Source organism: Pinus tabuliformis, chromosome 8 (assembly GCF_031772625.1).
Source record: "Pinus tabuliformis cultivar Carrire ecotype Pingquan chromosome 8, CPIR1, whole genome shotgun sequence".
Taxonomy (NCBI): Eukaryota; Viridiplantae; Streptophyta; class Pinopsida; order Pinales; family Pinaceae; genus Pinus; species Pinus tabuliformis.
Window position 1 is genome coordinate 439704197 of NC_142294.1, and position 21228 is coordinate 439725424.

Consider the following 21228-nt stretch of genomic DNA (forward strand, 5'->3'; position numbering starts at 1 on the left):
ACAGTGGGGGATATTAGATAATTCCCTTCTTGCAAGCCTAAGGGAAAGAGAAGGTCATCTTCCAACAACTAGTTGGGGATATTACATAATTTATGACTTGTAATTTTTTAATATATTTTTCAAATACAAACGGTTGGTACAAGAAAAGATTGTCTTTGCCAATTAAATATGGTTTAAAATTTTATAAAACTGCTATAAAACTGTTAAAATTCTTATTGAAACTGTGAAACAAGCAAGGGAGGTTTGAAAACCCAGGTTGGATCTGTTTTAATTTTATAAAACTGTTAAAATTCTTATTGAAACTGTGAAAACAAAGAGGGTGCGGAAATCGAGGTTGGATCTGTTCTGAAAAAATTATAGGTCTGCCTAAAGTCTCCTCCCTTCACCTGTTGGTCGACCAAAAAGTAAAAGCAGTGGATGATATTTGAGAAAGTGGAACCTCTTCACGTGTTGGTCGGCCATAAAAACAAAAAGAAAGCCATTGAGCCGTGGATGATTTTCGAGAAAATAGTACTCTTCACGTGTTGGTCGGCCATAAAAAAATGAAAGCCGACGAACAAGGACTTCGTGCAATGTGGAAAGGACTCGGAGGCAGGCGCTTGTCGGTCATGCGTATTTGGAATCCAAAGCACCCACATCACATCATTGCTCAAAGCCTGGTAACCGGCATATGCGTTGTCTTTCCCTTGAACCTTCATCTTGTTATTTAGTTTATCAGGATTCATACATAAAAGTTGTAAGTTGTCTTTCTCTTGAAGGTTCATCTTGTTGTTCAGCTTATCAGGGGATTCATCCATAAAAGTTGTCTCTCTCTCGAAGCTTCATCTTGCTATTCAGTTTATCAGGGGATTCATAGATAAAAGTTGTCTTTCCCTTGGTTTACCAGGTATTCATACATAAAAGTTGTCTTTCCCTTGAAGCTTCATCTTGTTATTCAGTTTACCAGGGATTCATACATAAAAGTTGTCTTTCCCTTGAAGTTTCATCTTCTTGTTATTCAGTTTATCAGTCCACACCTTTCCATCAATGGCGAGCCTAACTATATGCCCTCAGGCTTCTGCTGCTTCCTCCTCCATGGCCTCATCATCTTCTGCCTCGAATTCTTACTCTCCTCCTTGGGATGTATTTATTAATTGTAGGGGCCCCGATGTTAAAAAGACCTTCACCAGCTATCTGTATCGATGCCTTGCTTCCAGGGGATTGAGAGTCTTTTTGGACAAAGAAGAGTTGGGGGCCAAGGTTGTGGGCATTGTGGGTCTGGGTGGAGTTGGGAAAAACCGATCTGGCCAAATAATTCTCCAACCCTAGAGATCATATTACAATAAATCCTCTTTTCTATTTGATGTAAGAGAAACCACAAATAGAAAAGCTGTAAATTATTTGCAGAGTAAGCTTTTAGAAGACTTAACAGGTATTAAAGAAGAAATTCAGAGTGTTGATGAAGGAGCAGGGATACTTCGAAAATATCTCTCATCCTGTCACGCTCTTATAGTTCTAGATGATGTAGATAATGTCTCTCAAATGGAAGCGATTTTGCCAATTAGGGATATCCTTGACCCCGATAGCTTGATTTTGGTGATTTTGGTTACCTCCAGGGACAAACATGTCCTCATAAGCTCAGGGGTGTTAGAATCCTCAATTTATAATCTGAAGGGGCTGAATCATCACATTCCAAAGAGCTCTTCTGTTGCTATGCCTTGAATCAGCGATTTCCATCACAAGAATTTGCAGATCTGACAGATCGATTTGTGAAAGCTTGAATACACAAAGCTTGCGATGTATTCGGGGCGCTTGTTTGCGGAAGAAGTGAATGTTACTGGGAAGCGACACTGGATGAACTTGACAAGATACTGCCTAACACTGAGATACATAAAAGCCTACAAATAAGTTACGAGTCACTCTGTTTAGATGATCAGCAAATCTTTTTAGACATTACTTCATTTTTCATAGGAGAAGATAGAGATGTTGCTATAAAAATATGGGGTTTGCAGGGGTTGCAAAATCTACAGGACAAGTGTTTGTTGGAAGTGGACGCATCACAGACAATACGAATGCATGATCACATTCGTGACCTGGGAAGAAATATTGCACAGGGATTAGGGATCCGTTGTCTTTGGCAGCAATCCACCAAAGACATTGATGATTTGCTGGAGCAATCCTCACTGGTAAGTGCTTCAATTATTGAAATCTTTGTATTCAGGTTAATTTGAATATTTAAAGTTCACAATAAATATACTTTTTTTTAATCAGAGGAAAAAAATGCTTCTTTGGCAGCATTCTACCAAAGACATTGATGATTTGCTGGAGCAATTCTCACTGGTAAGTGCTTCAATTATTGAAATCTTTGTATTCAGGTTAATTTGAATATTTAAAGTTCACAATAAATATATATATTTTTTTATCAGAGGAAAAAAAGGTTTCCGATTTATATTAATAAAAATAGATAGTACATAGTTTTTCAATCTCTCTGTATTCAAACCTTTTTCCAGAAAAACAATATTTTTGCTTCTATTTTTCATATGGACCTTACCTACTTTTATCTACTGTCCAAAAATACAAAAAACTTTCTTTCTACTCATAATATGACAGGAGTGATCTCAATTGTTCTTTAATTCCTTACAATATCCAAAAAAACTACAGACCATGTAATTCCTTACATTATCCAAAAAAACTACAGACCATCATGCCTCCATGCTCTATGAAAAATTTATGTCGTCAACATTTGCCAACATTTGTCATGGCTCCTTGTTCACAAGCAGAAAAGAAAAACTTACCGGGTTTTTTTATCAATACTTCTCTTTGATAGTAAGATAGTAAGTCTCCTGTAGAGTTCTGTTTCCTGTAAATGTGATCAAAATTGATATGATGATATGTGCTTACCAAAATCTTGATGTGTTTCATTTAATTGGTTAATATGGGATGATTGAACTTATTATATCTTATCTAATTGATTAATATGGGATGATTAAACTTATTATATCTTTTCACTCAGTTTGTGATTCCCTTTACATCACCATAAATCTATAAGGTGCACTAGGGTGCTTTGTTTCATTTTTTTTTGGGGCCATTCTTTCTTTCAATTTTTCTATTTTTCCTCGGATGGCTGAATTGTTTTCCTGGACCATTTACCCTTTGATGAGTAAGATTGGATAACTGTGGGTGTTTCCCCTTTTTGGGTAGTTGGTTTGATATATCACTGGTTATGTCTGTTGGTTGTTTTTCTTTATCTGCACTTTATTTTTTTTTGTTGATATACAGTGTATGGGGTTAGTCAGCCTGATGACAACAAGATAGGTAATATTTTCCCAGCAAAAAATAACCAGATGTAAGCTAATACAAAACATTTCTTTAATGAAAATGTTCAGCAAGATATAAGCTTAATACAAAACATTTCTTTAATGAAAATGTTCAGCAAGATATAAGCTTAATACAAAACATTTCTTTAATGAAAATGTTCAGCAAGATGTAAACAAATACAAAACATTTCTTTAATGAAAATGTTCAGTTTTTTCCTTCTTGACAAAAAAAACCTGTATGTCATCCAGCCATTTTCATATACTTGTTTATTCGAAAGAAAGATCTAATCTGTGTTATATGTATACTTTTCATATGCAATCAGATTATGACCGAAGTTCGCGGGATTACAATGCGTGGTTGTAATTATCATGAATGGAGGCAACTGAAGAGTTCAGCAATGCCAATGGCTGCTTTCATGATACGAATGGAGAACCTAAGAGTTTTAGAAGTGGCCGGGGACAAGTTGGAAACAGTGTGACAGGGGAATCTCGGGTATGCTCATTTTTCTTTTCTAACTTCATTTCATTTTGTATGCAAAAATCATCTTGTACCTCTTTCTGATAGATGCCAAATATTAATGCAGGCTCCTCTTGTACCTCTTTTTGAAAGGATGCCGCAATTTGACCTTCTCCAGCACCACGCTTGGAAATATTACGACATTGGAATACTTAGATATCTCAAGCTGTATAAATGTGACAGAATTGCCCCCCAGGTCGAACATCAACAGTCCTTGAAAGAATTACACATGGCTGGAGCGAACTTAAAAGAATTGCCCAGCTGGATTGGGAACCTATGCAATTTAGAAGCTTTGGCAATAGTTGGCTATTCGTTGGAAGTGCTGCCTCCTTTTTAGCTGACTTACCTCAAGAACTTGAAAATTTTGCTTCGCAGGGAACTGACTAGATTGCAGTACTTGCCCCATCACGTTCTACTTGAAGAAGAAACTCCGTGGAAGCGATTTAGAAAGATTGAAGAGTTGAATAAGTTGGAATCCTTACATGACAATGACAATGACAAATGCTTGTCTTGTATGCCTTATTCTCTGGCGCATTTATATTGACAAGTTAGAGGCATGTTTTGAAGAAGTAGGTCTTACTTGCATTACTTTAACTGAAATAATTATCATCTTTCTTTTGTATTAATGATATTGTTCTTATGACAAGGTGTTTCTTTAATTTTCTTGTATGCCTTATTCTCTGGCGCATTTATATTGACAAGTTAGAGGCATGTTTTGAAGAAGTAGGTCTTACTTGCATTACTTTAATTGAAATAATTATCATCTTTCTTTTGTACTAATGATATTGTTCTTCTTATGACAAGGTGTTTCTTTAATTTTGAAGGCAATTATGAATATTCATGGATTTGTTTTACCTCAGAAGTGATAATGAACATTGGCAAAATAGAAGTTATGATAATCAAAAGAAACTACTTTAACTGAAATAATTATCATCTTTCTTTGTACTAATGATATTTATCATCTTTCTTTTGTACTAATGATATTTTTCTTATGAAAAGGTGTCTCTTTAATTTCAAAGGCAACTATGAATATTGATGGATTTGTTTTACCTCATGGAAATTATGATCATCAAAACAAAAACATTATCTATTCCAATTTTGTATATATGACAATAACAACATAAATGAACCCAGCGTTTTTATGACAATAACAACATAAATGAACCCAGCGTTTTTGACTACTAAGTGAGTCCATCATCAGGGGATACGACAATAGATTTCAGAAGAAATTAATGATGTATCCAGGTGCTAATCTTGAGAGTATATATAAGGATAAGGGATACGACAATAGATTTAAGAAGAAATTAATGATATATCCAGGTGCTAATCTTGAGAGTATATACAAAAACATTATCTATTCCAATTTTGTATATATCACAATAACAACATAAATGAACCCAGCGTTTTTATGACAATAACAACATAAATGAACCCAGCGTTTTTGACTACTAAGTGAGTCCATCATCAGGGGATACGACAATAGATTTCAGAAGAAATTAATGATGTATCCAGGTGCTAATCTTGAGAGTATATATAAGGATAAGGGATACGACAATAGATTTAAGAAGAAATTAATGATATATCCAGGTGCTAATCTTGAGAGTATATACAAGGATAAGGATTATGAATACAAGAGTAATCTGAAATATATTGAAAATTTAGAATTTTTAAAATATTAGGGTTTTAATTAATTAATTCACTATAATCTATTTGTATATATAAATTCTAGATTTAAAGTGTATTTTATTATTTTATTGCTTTTATTTTTAATGATTAATTTTATATATAGATACATCATTAATTTCTTTTAAATCTATTGTTGTGTCTCTTGATGATGGTCTCACTTAGTAGTCCGAAATGTTGGGTTTATAAAACTTTATGACAGGTCATTTCTCGATTATCGACTCACTTAGTAGTCCGAATCATTGGGTTCATAAAACTCTATAACAAGTCATTCCTCCATTATCAAAAATTCTTCTCACATGTATGGGTTCATTATTTAAAAACATAAATGAAGTTACTTCATGCAAATATCTAGGAGTCAAAATTCATTAAAAGCTTAATTCAAACTTTAACATTGAGAAAATGATTAATAAATGGTGGAAAGTTAAATCTGGTCTTGAAAATAATTGTAAATTAGAGGATTTTTGGTGTGGTAAAAAGATCTTCTTTGAGGCCCTTGTCACTCCTCATACCTTATATGGATGTGATGGTTGGTGCTATAAAATCTGTAAAAACACGAAGAAAGATCAACCAAATCTTGAAGAGTATAATTTATAAAAAATAATGTACCTTTTCTTATCCTCCAAATAAAAGTTAATCTTTCTCCCATTGAGAATGTGGCTATGACTAGTGTTGGGGTCAGAATTTTGCTGCCAAAACGCCTCTTTTGACCCTCTATAAACCCTAAATTTACATCCTTATAGTCCCTTTTTGAATACAACAATGCATTACCATGTTAAAACCAGACACTTTAAAGTGTGTGGGGTAAATGCTTAATTTATGTCGGAAATCTATAGTTTGAATGCATTGTTAAAGATTAATCATTATTCATGGGTTTCTAACGAAGATTTTGTAGGTCTTGTAACCCTTGAAGGGTCCTGCAACCAATGTTTAAATGGCCTTATATATATACATATTCCAATAAGAAAGAAGCATGTGGGTCCCTTGGAGCACAACATTACACCCTTATCACTTCTCTAATTGGACCATTTCTCAAACCCTTTCGCACCTAATTGGTTTCCTCATCTGGAAATGTGTTCAACGGCAAGTCAAGACACCAGGGACCTTTATTCGAGTCTTCAATTAGGTTGCACCAATTCACCCCTATTTTAGACATCCTTGTTATCATTTTTCTCTAATATTGGAGACCGTTCAAATTTCTTTCAATTATGTTTCAAACCAAGATCGAGCATGGCTCGTTTTAGCACTGTCGCGTATTATAACTATTATAAAATTCCAACGCTAGGCTTGGGCCAGGTTAGTGATGGAGTCACTGGGTTTCTTTATTTTTTTAAGTTTGAAATACTGCTCACCATCTCTATCAGTGGGCCAAACCTCTCTATACAGATTTATGTAAAGACTGTCGAGTTTTATAATATCAATGTTGATGTTCGGGTTCTTGCATTTGTTGTGTTAAGCTCATTTTGAAATAATCTTTTAGAGAGGCAACGTCACTGGTTGGCTTGGCCCAGCAACCCAACACATTGCACTCCTATATTATTATTTTTCTTATGCTTAGGCTTTCTCCGATATGAAATATTTGACTTTGTTTTGAGTGGAGTTTACATGTATTTCACAGATCGAAGGTTTAATGGTTGATATTTGTGTGTTATTCTTATTTAGATTTCCTCCTTTATTCAAATCATTGAATGTTATAACTGAGTGTGTGCAGATTGAGATCCAAGCGTATTTGACTTCTAGTTTAGATCAAATCTGGAGTGTTTACATGTTAATCTTGTTTCTCAAATGAATAACTTTGTTGTCTCAGAATGCATGCTTTGTATGATTTATTGTAAATATAGGGTCAGGATTTAGTGTTGTGAGGTGTCTCTGGTTAATGCAAGACTATGTTGCCTTTGGCTTGCAATAATAATGCAGGTGGCGTAAGACATCTCGTTCATGATCACCATTCATGGTTTTCAAAGATTCATTGACAATATAAGGTTTTGTTTCAAGGAGATATGTTCACTCTAAACTATTTATAATTATTATGTAACATAGTTTGAACTCCTCTGTTTTTTTATAGATCTCGATGGATGCATGAATTGTGTATGCAGATACTGCATATAACTCTAAGAAGTTTATGTGAATCAAAGCTTTATATGTGTTGATAAGGGGAATGGTTAAAGGGTTGTGCATAGACTTCACATAAGATCATTTTTTATATTTGTTGTAAATTCATATTTAATAGCAATATTTTGTGTCATACTTATCAATGTTGAGTGAAGCTTTGGATTTTAACTTCAAACATCATTTATTTTATGTTTCTTTCTTGTAAGAAAAGAAATCTATGTTTACTAGTATATGAATGATAATCCTCTGGATCTAACTTGTGTTTTAATAATTTGGAGTAGGGTGTGTTACAGATTATACACATTTAACATCATTCATTTTGTATCTCAATCACCTCTGAGTGTTTAGTAGTGGTATGACCCTGGGGAAAACTTGGGATTAGTCACCCTTGCCTTTTAAACTAGTGCGACAATGGCACTGCTTAGTTAATTAGGAGTTGCTTATTAAAACCTAGGTTTCCTTTCCCATAGTGTTATTTTAGAACCCACTCTAGGTTCTTGAGTCCCTTTTCCACTTAAAGACAAGAGGGTACAAAAGGTCAATCGATCCAGAAGGATTTAATACTAGGAACTTAGTGGCCCCTTAGTTAGGATTTCATGATTGATTTGAGTGAAAACTGGCATTGAAGGTATTTCGATCATTGTTGTCCTGGAAATGACTCTTTGATGGAAACCAAGGTGATGCATGTTTTGATCTTTTTCAATATGAAACTTTATTAGGCAATTAGATAGATATTTAGCCTAACAAGTCTTTGTGGTTTCAATCCCCACATAAATTATTTAGTGACTCTAAGTCTACAACCCTAGATTGACAAGTAACTGTTGAGTAATTATTTTATCAATTATTCCATCTAGCATTTTTGCGTCATTGTCAGGGAGGAAATTGAGGGATAAAACCTTCGTGATCAATTTTTTTTCGACTTGATTCCACAACATTTAAGACTCAAAGGAGAATAGAAAGCAAGACCTTGCACAACCACCTTCGATGTGTCGCGCTTGTCATGTTGGTTCACATGGTGTGGTTTAATATAAGAAAACAAAGTTCTGTTGAAGCTAATTGAGTTATAATCGTCAAGAGTCGATAGTCTGGTTTGCTTCTTTTACTCTTCCTCCAAATGGGTTTTCTTTTTCTAGCCTGATGTGATTGTTATTAGTAAATGCAATTTTGTTGAACCTAACTGATTTATAATTGTGAGGGGCCAATGGTCTACTTTGATTCTTTACCTTCGTTTTTATGAATTTTTTATTTTTATTTTTTATTATTAAATATGTATGACTAGGGGAAAATGTCCCAAATCGAAAACTAGGGGTAAAGGTAAATATGATATCCTTGTAATCCCTTTTTCTAATGTTGGATCAGTTGCAGGTAAACTATCTAAGCAAAATCAGAAAAATGAGGCTATAAGCCTGGACTTGGATTTTGAAGAAGACAACTCTAGAGTATCTCAACCTACAAGAGACAAGAAGACAACTCCCACTATTGGCTCATATGTTATATCCACGCTGGCAGGGAGGAGAGATCCAATGATCTGGTGATCAAATTTTAGCTGAAAAATGAAAGTGTCGAGAAAGTTTTGAAAGTGACATCACGTCGAAGTGTTCATCATTCTGAATCCAATCTGATACCATATGCTCAAGTTATCGTGTTTTGATCGTTTGGCCCAAAAGCTAAAAAAATTAGCAGGCTTGTTGGAAAACCATATTGCTGACATTATCAGTTTGACAGGGAAGGTACAAACCAATGAGGATCTTCTAAGTGGAAGCCTTGTATTAGTTGAGTTGCTCATTTTTTATTGGGTCATGTTTGTTGTGGTGGACCAATTAGGGTGTGACACGTGGCCTAACCAGAGGCCGCCACATGTCACCCCATAGTTGGCCAAAATTTATAAGTGTTCGGATGTCCTGGGTAGGTCTCGAACCCCCAACCTGCAATTCAAAAATCTAACGCCTTACCAGTTCTCCTATGAGGTGGTTCTTACTCGTATATGGTGTGGATGCTAATTAAAGTTTACAACGACGCAAGTTTTGGAAAAGGGGTCGGGTGTTTAGCCCCAACCCCCCATCACCCAAATCAACACACGACCTTGAGTGCAAAGGAGAGGGGCTCGGGACCTAGCTTGGCCCTCGATCACAAGACCCTCACGTGACCATAGACGAAGCCACCAGAGCGCAGATGAAGAGGGGACTAAGGATTGGCCCGACCCCTGGTCACAGAGGCTCCACATAACCATAGGCCGAGTGAGGTATAATGCCAACAGAGCAAGGCTTAGGATTGGCCTTAGCCCTCGTCGTATGGAACCTTAATAAGACCACGACGCAACCAGAGTGGAGTGCTCAACCGGTGGGGAGCGGAATATGGGGACCAACCCCTAGTTCTATTTCGTCAAAGTGACCACGGCAAACCGCAACGTGGATTCGGTGGTAAGGGCAGGCCATGACCAGCGCCATGGGCGCCAGCATGACCACCAGCCTAAAAATTAAGGGGTTAGGCTGGTGGGGGCGGGCGGTTAGCCCTACTGCATGGCTCATGTGGCCATAGTTTTCGCACTTAAGGGTTATTTGGCATTTAAAGTGTCCAACAAATTGCACCTTCGGCAGGGGAATTTGTTGCCTCTGTAGCGGAAAACAAGGTGAAATTGTAGCGTTGTTAGACTGTTTATCCAATTTGTAGGCTGGATAACATAGGAGTTGACAAAGCTTGTGAGAACCATAACTTCGTGAGTTTTTGGCCTTTTGGAGCTCAAGAAGAGTCCAGATAGGGGATTTTGGACATTCTAGATCCAATGGTGACCTCTGTTTGCTAATTGGAAAACATTTGAAGAGAATTTTTATAGTTTCAAGTTCATGGGTAGTTTGGATCCATCAGTGTTTTGGAGTAGTTCTTGAAGGTGTTTAAGCATGGAGAAGGCCTTGTGGTGGTTTTCTTATGTTTAGAAGTTTACTGCAACAATTTTGACTTATAGGGTGCAGCGCATTTTGTCTTTCCTCACTATGTCTTGTTGAGGAAAGCCTTCTTTTTGTACCTCAATGTGGAATTGAAGTACTTGTATGCTCATTTTCAGATGGAGTACTGGGTCTTTGTAGGAAACACATTTTATTGCTGATGGTTTCATGACTCTTTGTAGGTTGTCATGTTGTTTATAGTGAGAGTTCTTTGCAGGAGAACGTTTCCTTGAAGGGGAAACTAGCCACTTGTTTTATCAACAAACTTTATGTACTCTTTTTCACTAAATATATGGAGTAGTCTAGCTATGTTGGCAGGCCCAGAGATGTAGCCCAGGAGGGGTGAACTCCATCACCAAATTCTTTGTTGTTTCTCTTCATGAATGCATGTATGAGTTAAATGATGAGATGTTTCTTATGTTTTAAGTTTACATGAAAAACTAACTCATGGTCGTTGAAGAGACTTTCGAAAACCTGTTTTTGTCGTAAGACCCATTTTTCCTTGCAAAGCATCAAGAGAATGATCACTTTTTAGGAAGGAGAAATTCTCCTCCAATTTCAGATCAAATTGGTATTAGAGCAAGGTTTGACCAAGTTGCAAGAATGGGCAAGAAGAGTCTCCAAGAGCTTGAGGAGATGAATTTGTCTCTTCGAATGGAGAACATTGAATTGAGAAGAATGCTAGAAATTGTTGAAGAGGAGAAGAGGCATACGCGCCTTCAGTGGTAGCATGTGTTTGAAGAACAAGTTGATGAAAGTTCAACTCTAATGGCAGCAAAGGAAACCTCCATACTGAACCCAATATGTAGGCATTGTTCAAACATAGGTTATGGACCTTATGAGGAAAATGATGCATGTGCATTTTGTAAGCATCTCATGGATTCTCATCATATGTCGGTTGGTAAGAGTGGATGGCTAGAGTCATCTACAAAGTCACCATCATCATCTGAAGTAGAAAATGTGGATGGAAAGTTCAAGGAGGTAATAATCATTTCAAGTTCAAATCCTTATGTTTATGTTAATAACACTCTTTTGCAGCATTTGAACAACATACTAGAGGCATTGGTATGAAGCTACTATCTAAAATGGGTTATGAAGGAGGAAGCATTGACATCAATGGCCAAGGGATCACTAATCTAATCATGGTACAAGAGAGACCAAAATATCAAGGATTGGGATATGGTCAAAGAGAGTTTGGAGAATGCTCTAAATGGTTTGAGGCAAATCAGTCATCAGAGGATGATATGTCACACCAAGATGGTGGTGACAATGTTCATTTGTCTCCTAAGAGAGATGAATGCTTTAAAGGACCTTGCATGTCATCATCCACTCCACATTGTCAAAGCTGCAGCCCAAGGGATAGGTATAAATCTCATGGGTGTTTTCTAAATGTTGGTAATTTTGACTATTTGTGGAACATGTATCCTTGCACTTTTTGTGATGCAGTTGACCATTGTGTGGTTGTTTGTGAGAAACACATGGTGATGTTCAAAAGAATGAATCGGATTCTTGGCATCAACCATGATGAAGTTCCTTCACATTTGAGTACTTCCTTGTCAGAAAGCAAGAGAAAGTATTTTTGTACACATTGCAAAATGCATGGGCATGGAAATGAACGATGTTGGAAATTACTTCACATGGTTGCAAAGTAAGCTAATTTTTGAGAATGTGGCTATCGGCATGGTCACACTTCACATGAATGAAAAATTTAATATTTTTAATGAAAAACTTAATGGAAATGCTAGAAACTATATCATGAGTGCATTTAATTTTAGCGACAAAGAAGAGGTATACAATACACCTATTAATCGTGAACTAGTGCATGTTAATCAACTATGCTCATATGCAACCGATGACTATGATTATTAAGGGACCTATGTGGATTAGTCACGCCTTTCCCTATTTTGAAAGATGATTTTTTTCCTTTCTTAAAATATAATATTTTTGCATCTGGTATTAAAACCACATTTATTACTTGGTTCCCAAACAAACATGAGGTTTATATATTCCAAAGTAATATATATGCACACATCAACTTGGTAGGGTACAGGGGATTTATTTTTAGGAACTTCTTATTATCATTGATAGATTTTTTTTAGTTTGTAAAGTGGTTTGAATTCATTAGATCTAGGTCACACAAGCTCTTAATATGACTGAATTTTTGTCTATAAAGTTTTGAACCAGTAACCTTCACATCAGAGAGTGACTTAACAATACACCCATCAATATCTATTTTATGCCTTCTCAACGATCACTCATAAATTTTATTCCTTGAAAAAGTTTAGTTTTTGCAAATGGCATTGTTCCAGCATTTCAAATGCTAAAGCCTATATATCTTTGGAGGTGATGAATTCGTGCTTATCAATTTCATCACATGATTCAATGAACTAAAGGTTTCTGAGTTTTTTTAGTCGACCTAAAAAGATTTCTGAATTTTTTGAGTCTTAAATATATGCTTTTCTAGGGTGGGTTGAATTTAGCTTTTTCTTCTACTCGAGAAAAGGTGACACCCATGCTCTCACTAATTTTGAAAATGACCGAAAGTTGGCATCGCTTAAAGAAATTCTTGCCATTTATCTTCACACAGGGTATGATACGACGGGGATTTCCTAATTCTAGGTTAAATCTAAGTTGTTGTTGTTGTTGTTTTTTTTTTTTCCCTGCAAAATTTTGGATTTGCTTTCTCTTTGTTGTTTCTTAGGTATGTCAATTTTGATTACTGCTCTAAATTATACATATAATTTTGTTGTAAAAAAGGGATACCTACTGCCCCAGAAATACTAAAGATTTATGCTCCAAGGTTTATACGAGCTTGTTTTTGATGATCGGTATATAATTTCTAACATGATAGCTCTCACTTACTCCTTTTATGAGAGATAGAAAACATGTTTTTTCAATCATCTTCAGAATGATATGTAATGGGTTCTATTCTGTACCTATTTTCCCGTTCATATAATATAAAGCTTTTTTCTTACTGGAAAAAATTAGCATTCACTAGTTTGTTAAATTTTTAACTCTTATTTGGGTAATGTATCAAAATTATTTGCACATCATCCTTTGCGTTTAAGTATGCTCTGAGAATGCTTTGAAAGTAAGACTTCTCGGCTATATTTGGCAAAGACATTAGGAAGGTTTTAACAAAAAGTCGAGATGAATATGCCTAACTTTTTAAGGGAATTATTTAGTGGAAAAATTTGCAATCGAACTTCTGCATTTTCAAGTTATTAGATCTAGGTTTTAGCAAAGAACGTTTGTTGCCTTGAAACATCTATTATTTTTTCAATATAGTTAAGCTTTATGTTTTTGTTAATATTTAGCATATGAATATTATTTAAATTTTAAAATAAATTAATATATTTAAAATATTTCTTTTTCAAATCAAATTTGCGATTATTATATTACCATGCTTAATATAAATAGATAAGAAAATGTTTAATATGAAATAATATTTTGAACATTTTATAATTTTAAAATTATATAGATAATAAATTATATTTTAATTAATTAATATTTAAAAATATATATTTTGTTTTTATATGTAAGTTTATTGTGTTAAGAGGAATATTTTATAGCCCAGAGTTATGTAAAAAAAAACTATATTATTGAAGAGTAATTTTTTAATCAAATTTTTATTGGTGAAGGATTAATTTATTATAAGAACATTACTCTTGAATGACAAATTTTGTAAATATAACGTTCTTTGACAAGAAGCAGAAGCATAAAAACCCAGAACATTAAAAAAAAAAAAAAATTGTGTGGAAAAATTAACATAAAGACACTCAAACAACATAAAGAATTTGACAACTCCAAGATACACATATATTAGAATTCCCTAGATCTTTTTTTAAGCGAGTATAAAAGGATTTCCATTAATATAAAAGTTTTACATTGATAGCATATGGTCACCAAGAACGTTGATCTGGGAGTATAAGTCTCCAAATAGATTGATCGACTCTCAAAAACAAGATCCCATAAGTCAAAAACAAGATCTCATAATTATCATCATTTATATCCACTTTCTAGTAGGAATGTTGTTTCCTATAACCAATATAGAGGAAATTAAACCATAATAAGGTACGCTCCCAATAGCCACATAAGAAAGAAGACCACAAGCTGAACTATCATGGAGAAATTCATCCATTGTCATCGTCTCGTTGTTGTATGAGATGGCAAAACCATTGAAAGGAAGTTAAACAATGATACCACCCCACTACAAGAAGAACACTGACAAAATGCCTAACTATATAATGATTGTTACATGTTATAGAAAAAGAGACAAAACACCTTATCAGATAAAGGTTGTCGCTACTTGATGAGTAGAGAGTCATAGATTTCCCTCAGTTTGAGATGATCGTTGGAGAGAGGGGAGATGTAGTAGAAGGTGGAGAGGTATTAGTTGGTTGCGCATTAATAACAACAGGCGGCTCAATGAGCTCCTAAGAATCATAATTAGACACCACATATTTCTCAACCTTTCAAAAACAAGACATTATATCATCAATGCAAAAACATATATTCTTGAGAAGTCACTTGATATCCTCTTGAACTGCAAAGATTTTGTAATTGTCTACATACTTATTTTTGAGAGCTAGACAAAAGAGGGTATCCATCAGTTGATACATACCAAGAGAGTGAAGAAAATGCAGTCTCCTCTTTCTAAATTTCCCAAGATCTGGAATCCATTTAAAATCTTTAACACCCACTTCTGAATTAGAGAAGCAATTCATGTTGCCAAACTCTCTTGATTTAAGGTGTAGAATTTCCATTCAAACCTCCAGTGGGATCAAATCAATAAAACTTGCAACCGAATTCCAACCAAATAATCGTCTACATTGAGGAGTAGAGTTGCTTGCACCCCTGCGTCGAGTTTCCATTCTTTGTCGAGAGGGCATAATCACCTAAAGGAACATATAAACCACATTAACCTCACCAAAACAAAAACCAATTGGACAATACCCCATGTTTTGGACCGTTGACTAGAGCAACAATATTTTGTCACTAATGTGCAATAAATGGAACTCATGGACCAAATATTACAAGCTATAAACTAATACAACTATTGACAGAGTAAAACCAAAAGTTTTGAACACACAACCAGTGCGAGAGCTATATCCAAAATTTTGGACCCTAAGCCAAAGTAAAAACTCGTCCTCTCTATGGGGATGACCAACTATGGTGGGCACTCTTGTTCAACCCTTGAGGAATATATATATATATATATATATATATATATATATAAGTGTAGGAGACCACAAATTAGAGACTAGGGTCGACCACAAAACATTGACCTAGGTCGAAAGGGACACAAACTAGAAGCATTAAACAATGAAACTCCCAATTTCCCAACTAAATTGCAGGAAAGGGAAATATTACTAAAACCACAAGAAAAATTATAGTATACCATACACCACAAACCAAGACAGGAGAATTGAATGAGATTCCTGTAGAATTAGTTCCTTGGAGCACTGAGGTAGGGAGAAACACGACCAATTTGAAGACTAATCTTGTCGCAGTGTTGTGCAAGAATAAGATAAAAAACATTGAACCCCTTCAAAACTCCAATATATTGTGAACAAAATCCAAATTTCCCCTAAAAAAAAGTAACGACTCCTCAATTTACACAAAGATGGATTCAAATGACCCCAACACACAATGTATACCATGACAGAGGAATAAAACCGACCATGTGAGTAGTTCTTCTACCCACCACCCTTGATCACATTGTACCCTTGCCACCATGTAGTTGATCCCATGCATTTATAGTGATAGGACATAAGAGAATGACGCAAGGTGCAACAACCATTTACATTCCACAACAAGACGAGGAGAGGACAAGTGTTGGTACTAGCACACTTGTTAAGAAAAACATTCCTCGCCTATTGTAGCATTTCATTTAATGATATTAGAGCATACGTCACCTAATTCCATGGATGAATGATTCAACCCAGGGGTTAAATTTGACGGGTCCCCTTACCCATCAAAGAATTTTTTTTGTGACGGTTTTACTTTTAAACCACTCTTCATGTGACTTTTAATATTTACTTTTACCTTGCATAATATTTTTCCAAACCATTTTTCCAAAACAGCAATGGGAGATGAAAAGTAATCTGGAAACAAGATGCAAGTTGGTTTCACAAGCTTAGCGGGTATGTTGGCTAGCATCCATCATGAACTACATTTATCCTTGTAGCTTTCGAACAAATAGCCCAGATTTCACACTATTTTAGCTACCCACTTCCCTTAATATTTAAGATTGATAATTAAAAAAGAACTATGAATCATTGTGTCTTCTCCATGTTATGCCATTCTATACCAGATTGGACGTATTAGGCACTTGGATTAAGAACTCCCCAAAACAATCATGATTTGGATAAGAACACCTGGTTTCTTGCACTAGTCGGAACAACCTAGATTTCTTGCGAGTTAAATTTATTTGGCGAAACTCATATAATGGACACTAAATAAGGATTTTTCTCGAGATAGAACCAAGATTTGGAGATTTTATTTTTATTTACTCAAAGTGATTTCTCGCTAAATTTCCCTTTTAATCTACACCAATTATGCTAATTTTTACTTCTACATCCAAGAAATAAACATTGAGGAATATTTGTTGTAAATTCATCTAACAGCCACATATCAATATTAATGCGTGAGAAAAAAACTATTTTGAAGTCTTACAGAAATGATAAAGTAGAACTAAACATGATGTGGATTAGTTCTATCCAATCCAATTCTAAATCAATAAAATCTTCACTTCAAGTTCAGATAAAAAACTAACTTATAACAAAATAATAGGAAACCCCAATTTTAAAAATATTCATCACCGTGTTCCATAAATCTAGGGAAAAAGGCAAATGCCAGTGAAAATGTGGTAAATATAGGTAATTTTAACTTACATCTTTTGAATTCAGAGTCGATTGTGCAAAACAACAACTCCCTCTTACTGAATTGAATATAAAATAATACCAAAAATGCATAAAAATTTGTGCGTTGGCCTTGATCTAGTTTGTTTGGGGTGATGGAGAAAATCCATTAGGAGAGGGACATGCAATAAACTTTGGTGTCTTGTCTCTGGGCATCTAAACTAGCAGAGTTCACCATTATGATTAAAAAAAAGGTATTTAAATTTTCTTTTATTTTCATACATTGTCGAAAACAATTTGGATAGACATGTTATATAGAGTTCTAATTGGTAGCCAACAAAAGGAAATAGAAGCATTCCCTGCTTAATAGTGTCTTTCGATGACGAAGAAGTTTACATGCAAACTGGGGTAACAGAGGGATCAGGAAAATTATTGTCCGTGTATTGGTTGTGCAGAGTCCTCAAGTTCTCCCAATAGTAACAACATGTAAACAATGCACTGATGCCAAAAACTATTACCAGAAACCGAGTTGTTCATGAAAGAAACCCCAAGAATCATCGTAGGGTTTCCACCCGAATAAACCAATGCACGCAACAGTTGTAGTAGGATATGAAAGGAGAAAGAAACAAGAACAATGACGGGAACGATCAACACAACACTCCAAAGAAATTTCGGACAATAAATTTCATTCAAAATTCCAACATGTATTAAAAAAGCCACCCACCCATAGCCATTTTGAAAAATGACATTAAATGTAATTCCCAATGCTACACTGACTTAAATAAATATATAAAATATATACATAAAATTTGAAACTTCCGATTTTTTTCCTGCCAGTTATTTTGACGTTTTCCCAAATAATTAACCAGTCAACAATGACGTGTTTATTTGAAAATCAACTGTATTTTACGGCAAAAATCGGCAAAAACGGGCAAACAGACGTCAATTTTAAACCCTGATTCAACCACCCATGATTACAAAGAAACACATGAATTCGATGAAGAGAATAAGACACACACTTCCACTAGCCTCCACTAACCTCGCACATTTAATGATGATACGACATTGGTTAACAACCATTGTCTTAAGGCAACCAATAAATCCCATGCTATTGCGCCATTAATGCATAAGATTTATTGGTTGCCAGTACCTTATGGCTACCATGAGCCATGAAAGCCATACCATGAGCCATGAAAGCCATACATATTTCCGGCGACGTTCAGCGTCAACTTCGACGGCACAGGCCTCTCGCTCCAACTCACGAAAGTCCATCATTCGTACTTCATCATTAATACAACTTGTACAAGCATTCAATGCCACCTCCCCCTTTACCATTTCAAACCTCCTCGGTTTTCGATTTCAAACTGGCATTGGCGCGCATACTACCATTTCAAACCTCCTTGCTTTCGATTTCAAACTGGCATGGGCACGCATATTTTATTTTCAAATGAATTGAGATCTTAAACGATTTCAATCTGGGCAATAGCACTCAATTCTTTTTGTTATGCTGCGCTATTGTATCCACTCTCGGAGAACAACAACCGACGAAGCATAAACAACCTCAACAGAACCAGAAACTATCCACAGCTCAAGCCACTGTTTTTCAAGGTTTCTTGTTCTGTATGCAGATATGGAAATAGCGAAGAAACTAGCTTTGAAACGCTTCCTCCAAAAGCGAAAGGAGAGGTAATCAAACTCTACATCTTCTATAATATTTTCTCTGTATAAATTGAGATGATTGAATCGGCAAATGTGTATTAATGCGATGTTTTTTTGGAGTGCAGATTCAACAGCGTTGCTCCTTACACCAGCGTGGAGAGGGCAACATTGCCTTGGAAAGTAGGAAAGGATTCAGATGACCAGATCATACTGTCGTTGGGTTGTGTATGAAAACAATTGTAAAATGTTGGGGAATGCCACTGACTTTTAATTGCATCACGCAGCATGTTTTACCCTTAACCGATCTGTTTTTTAATCAAATTTTTAGATCGAGGGAACCAACGCGTTTTCTGTATTTCTCCACTGTGAGTACACGGTGGCAGGCAAAACTGATGGCCCGGATAAGAAAGTGGCACTCGAAACGGCAATGTAGCATGAAAGTGCAGAGGAATTTCTTAATCCGGAAGTATTCAATCTTGAAACATTCAGATTAACATTAATGTTGTAACATTTTTTTTTAAGTATATTATAGATTTTTGTAATATATCTTATTTGTGTGGATGTTTGTTTATTTCCTCAAAAAAAATGAATTTAATTATTAAATAATTTTTAGAATAATTATTAATTAAATTAAATTATAGATATTTAATTTTTTAATAATATTTTAAAATATTCTTAATAATATTTATAAATAAATTAAATGTTTAAATTTACCATTTCATTTTTTAAAATAAATTGTTTAACTAAAAATGATATTATATAAAAAAGTTTTATATAAATCATGATATTAGTTTATGGTTTTGTAATAAAATAAGTTTATAAATTAACAATCTCAATATGAGTTTCTATAATTAAATAATTTTATTTATATATTAATATTTTATAATAATAAAATTATAATTTAATTTGATTTTATATTTATTTTGCTATTTAATATATCATATATATTATGGAGTAATTATTTTAATATTTGTATTAGACTAATGAAATATTCTCATTTAGAATTTTCAAGATTGTTAAAAGAAATATTTAATGAGTTGTTAGTGGAACCATTTTTTATTTATGGATATTTCTTTTAAGTCATTTATCTTTTTAGTTTTGTGTTTGGGAAATATTATTAAATTATAAAATATTTTAAAATCTATTTTTTTTTATAGTTAGGCTAACAATTTTTGTGGAAGTAAATTTAGTAATAAAATGATTTAGTCACTAAAGCTTTCTTTCACGATTTATTGTTTCAAAATTTATTTGATCATAACATTTTAATGAGATTATATTTATTAAATTTATTAAGGGTTATATTTAATTAATTAATACAATCTTTTCTACAATTTATTTAACTTAATTTACAATATATCAAAACACAAATACATTTAGAGACTAACAATATTTAGGTGCCTAATAATTTTTAGCATTTTCCATTTATAACTTTTATTCATGGAAAAACCACGAACATTTGTTCCTCACAAACTCATAGTCCACCTCTCTCATATTTCAAACTTTGAATAGAGACTTAACTTAAATTAGTTTGGACTTTGAATAGGGACCCAAACCTTATATTAGGATAGATAGATGGACATTAAATGGTAATTAATCCAAAATCTTTAGTTTAGATCTTGCTTAAAAATTCAACCGATGTCATTAAATATTTTTTCGGAAAGTAAAATTTAAATTAATTTAAAAAAAAAACATCATAGCAAGTTTTGGTTTGCCATAGTTTACCTTGGTTTAGCAATAAGAAAACCAAAAAAATAGAAAAACCATAATTATTTTAGCATCCAAACATAGTGTCTTTGACAATTCACACAATTCATATATACAAATAAACAGTGATACCACCACACCACATAACTCATTTTGTAATAAACTAAATTCACACAATTCATATATACAAATAAACAGTGATACCACCACACCACATAACTCTTGACTTGTTCTATTAGATGGCTTTCAATATCTATATAGGTTGAGATCTTGCACGGATTCCATTTTTCTCAAAATAAAGCTTAAATGAATTTTGAAACTCAAATGAATTTTGGATTACACACTTGATAGCATGTTGAAGTTGAACTTTTCAAAGCAACTTCCAAGATTTGGAATTTTTTTGACATGAGAAATGTTTAATAAATAATTTTTTTTTAGAATAAGTTAGATTC

The 21228-nt window shown here is 34.2% G+C and overlaps 1 protein-coding gene across 3 annotated transcripts; it reads left to right on the forward strand.

The window, feature by feature from the left end:
- Window positions 1-709: 709 nt before the first annotated feature.
- On the forward strand, window positions 710-4393 carry LOC149235945 (uncharacterized). 3 transcript variants are annotated; one of them, XM_089372285.1, is made up of 4 exons: window positions 710-2165; window positions 2251-2319; window positions 3620-3789; window positions 3881-4112. In XM_089372285.1, the coding sequence occupies exons 1-3, from the start codon at window positions 2052-2054 to the stop codon at window positions 3773-3775; spliced, it is 339 nt and encodes a 112-aa protein (XP_089228411.1). In that variant the 5' UTR covers window positions 710-2051; the 3' UTR covers window positions 3776-3789; window positions 3881-4112. The 3 variants fall into 3 exon arrangements, with proteins under 3 accessions (XP_089228411.1, XP_089228412.1, XP_089228410.1); XM_089372286.1 differs by having other exon boundaries at window positions 856-2165; window positions 2275-2319; XM_089372284.1 differs by lacking the exon at window positions 2251-2319 and having other exon boundaries at window positions 862-2165; window positions 3881-4393.
- The last annotated feature ends 16835 nt before the right edge of the window (window positions 4394-21228 follow it).

Bases quoted from the DNA above. Each gene is read 5' to 3' on its own strand.
- LOC149235945 (XM_089372284.1), top strand. From the start codon at position 3,670: ATGGAGGCAACTGAAGAGTTCAGCAATGCCAATGGCTGCTTTCATGAT. The intron at 3,790-3,880 runs GTATGCTCATTT...ATATTAATGCAG, and splicing joins GTGTGACAGGGGAATCTCGG to GCTCCTCTTGTACCTCTTTT.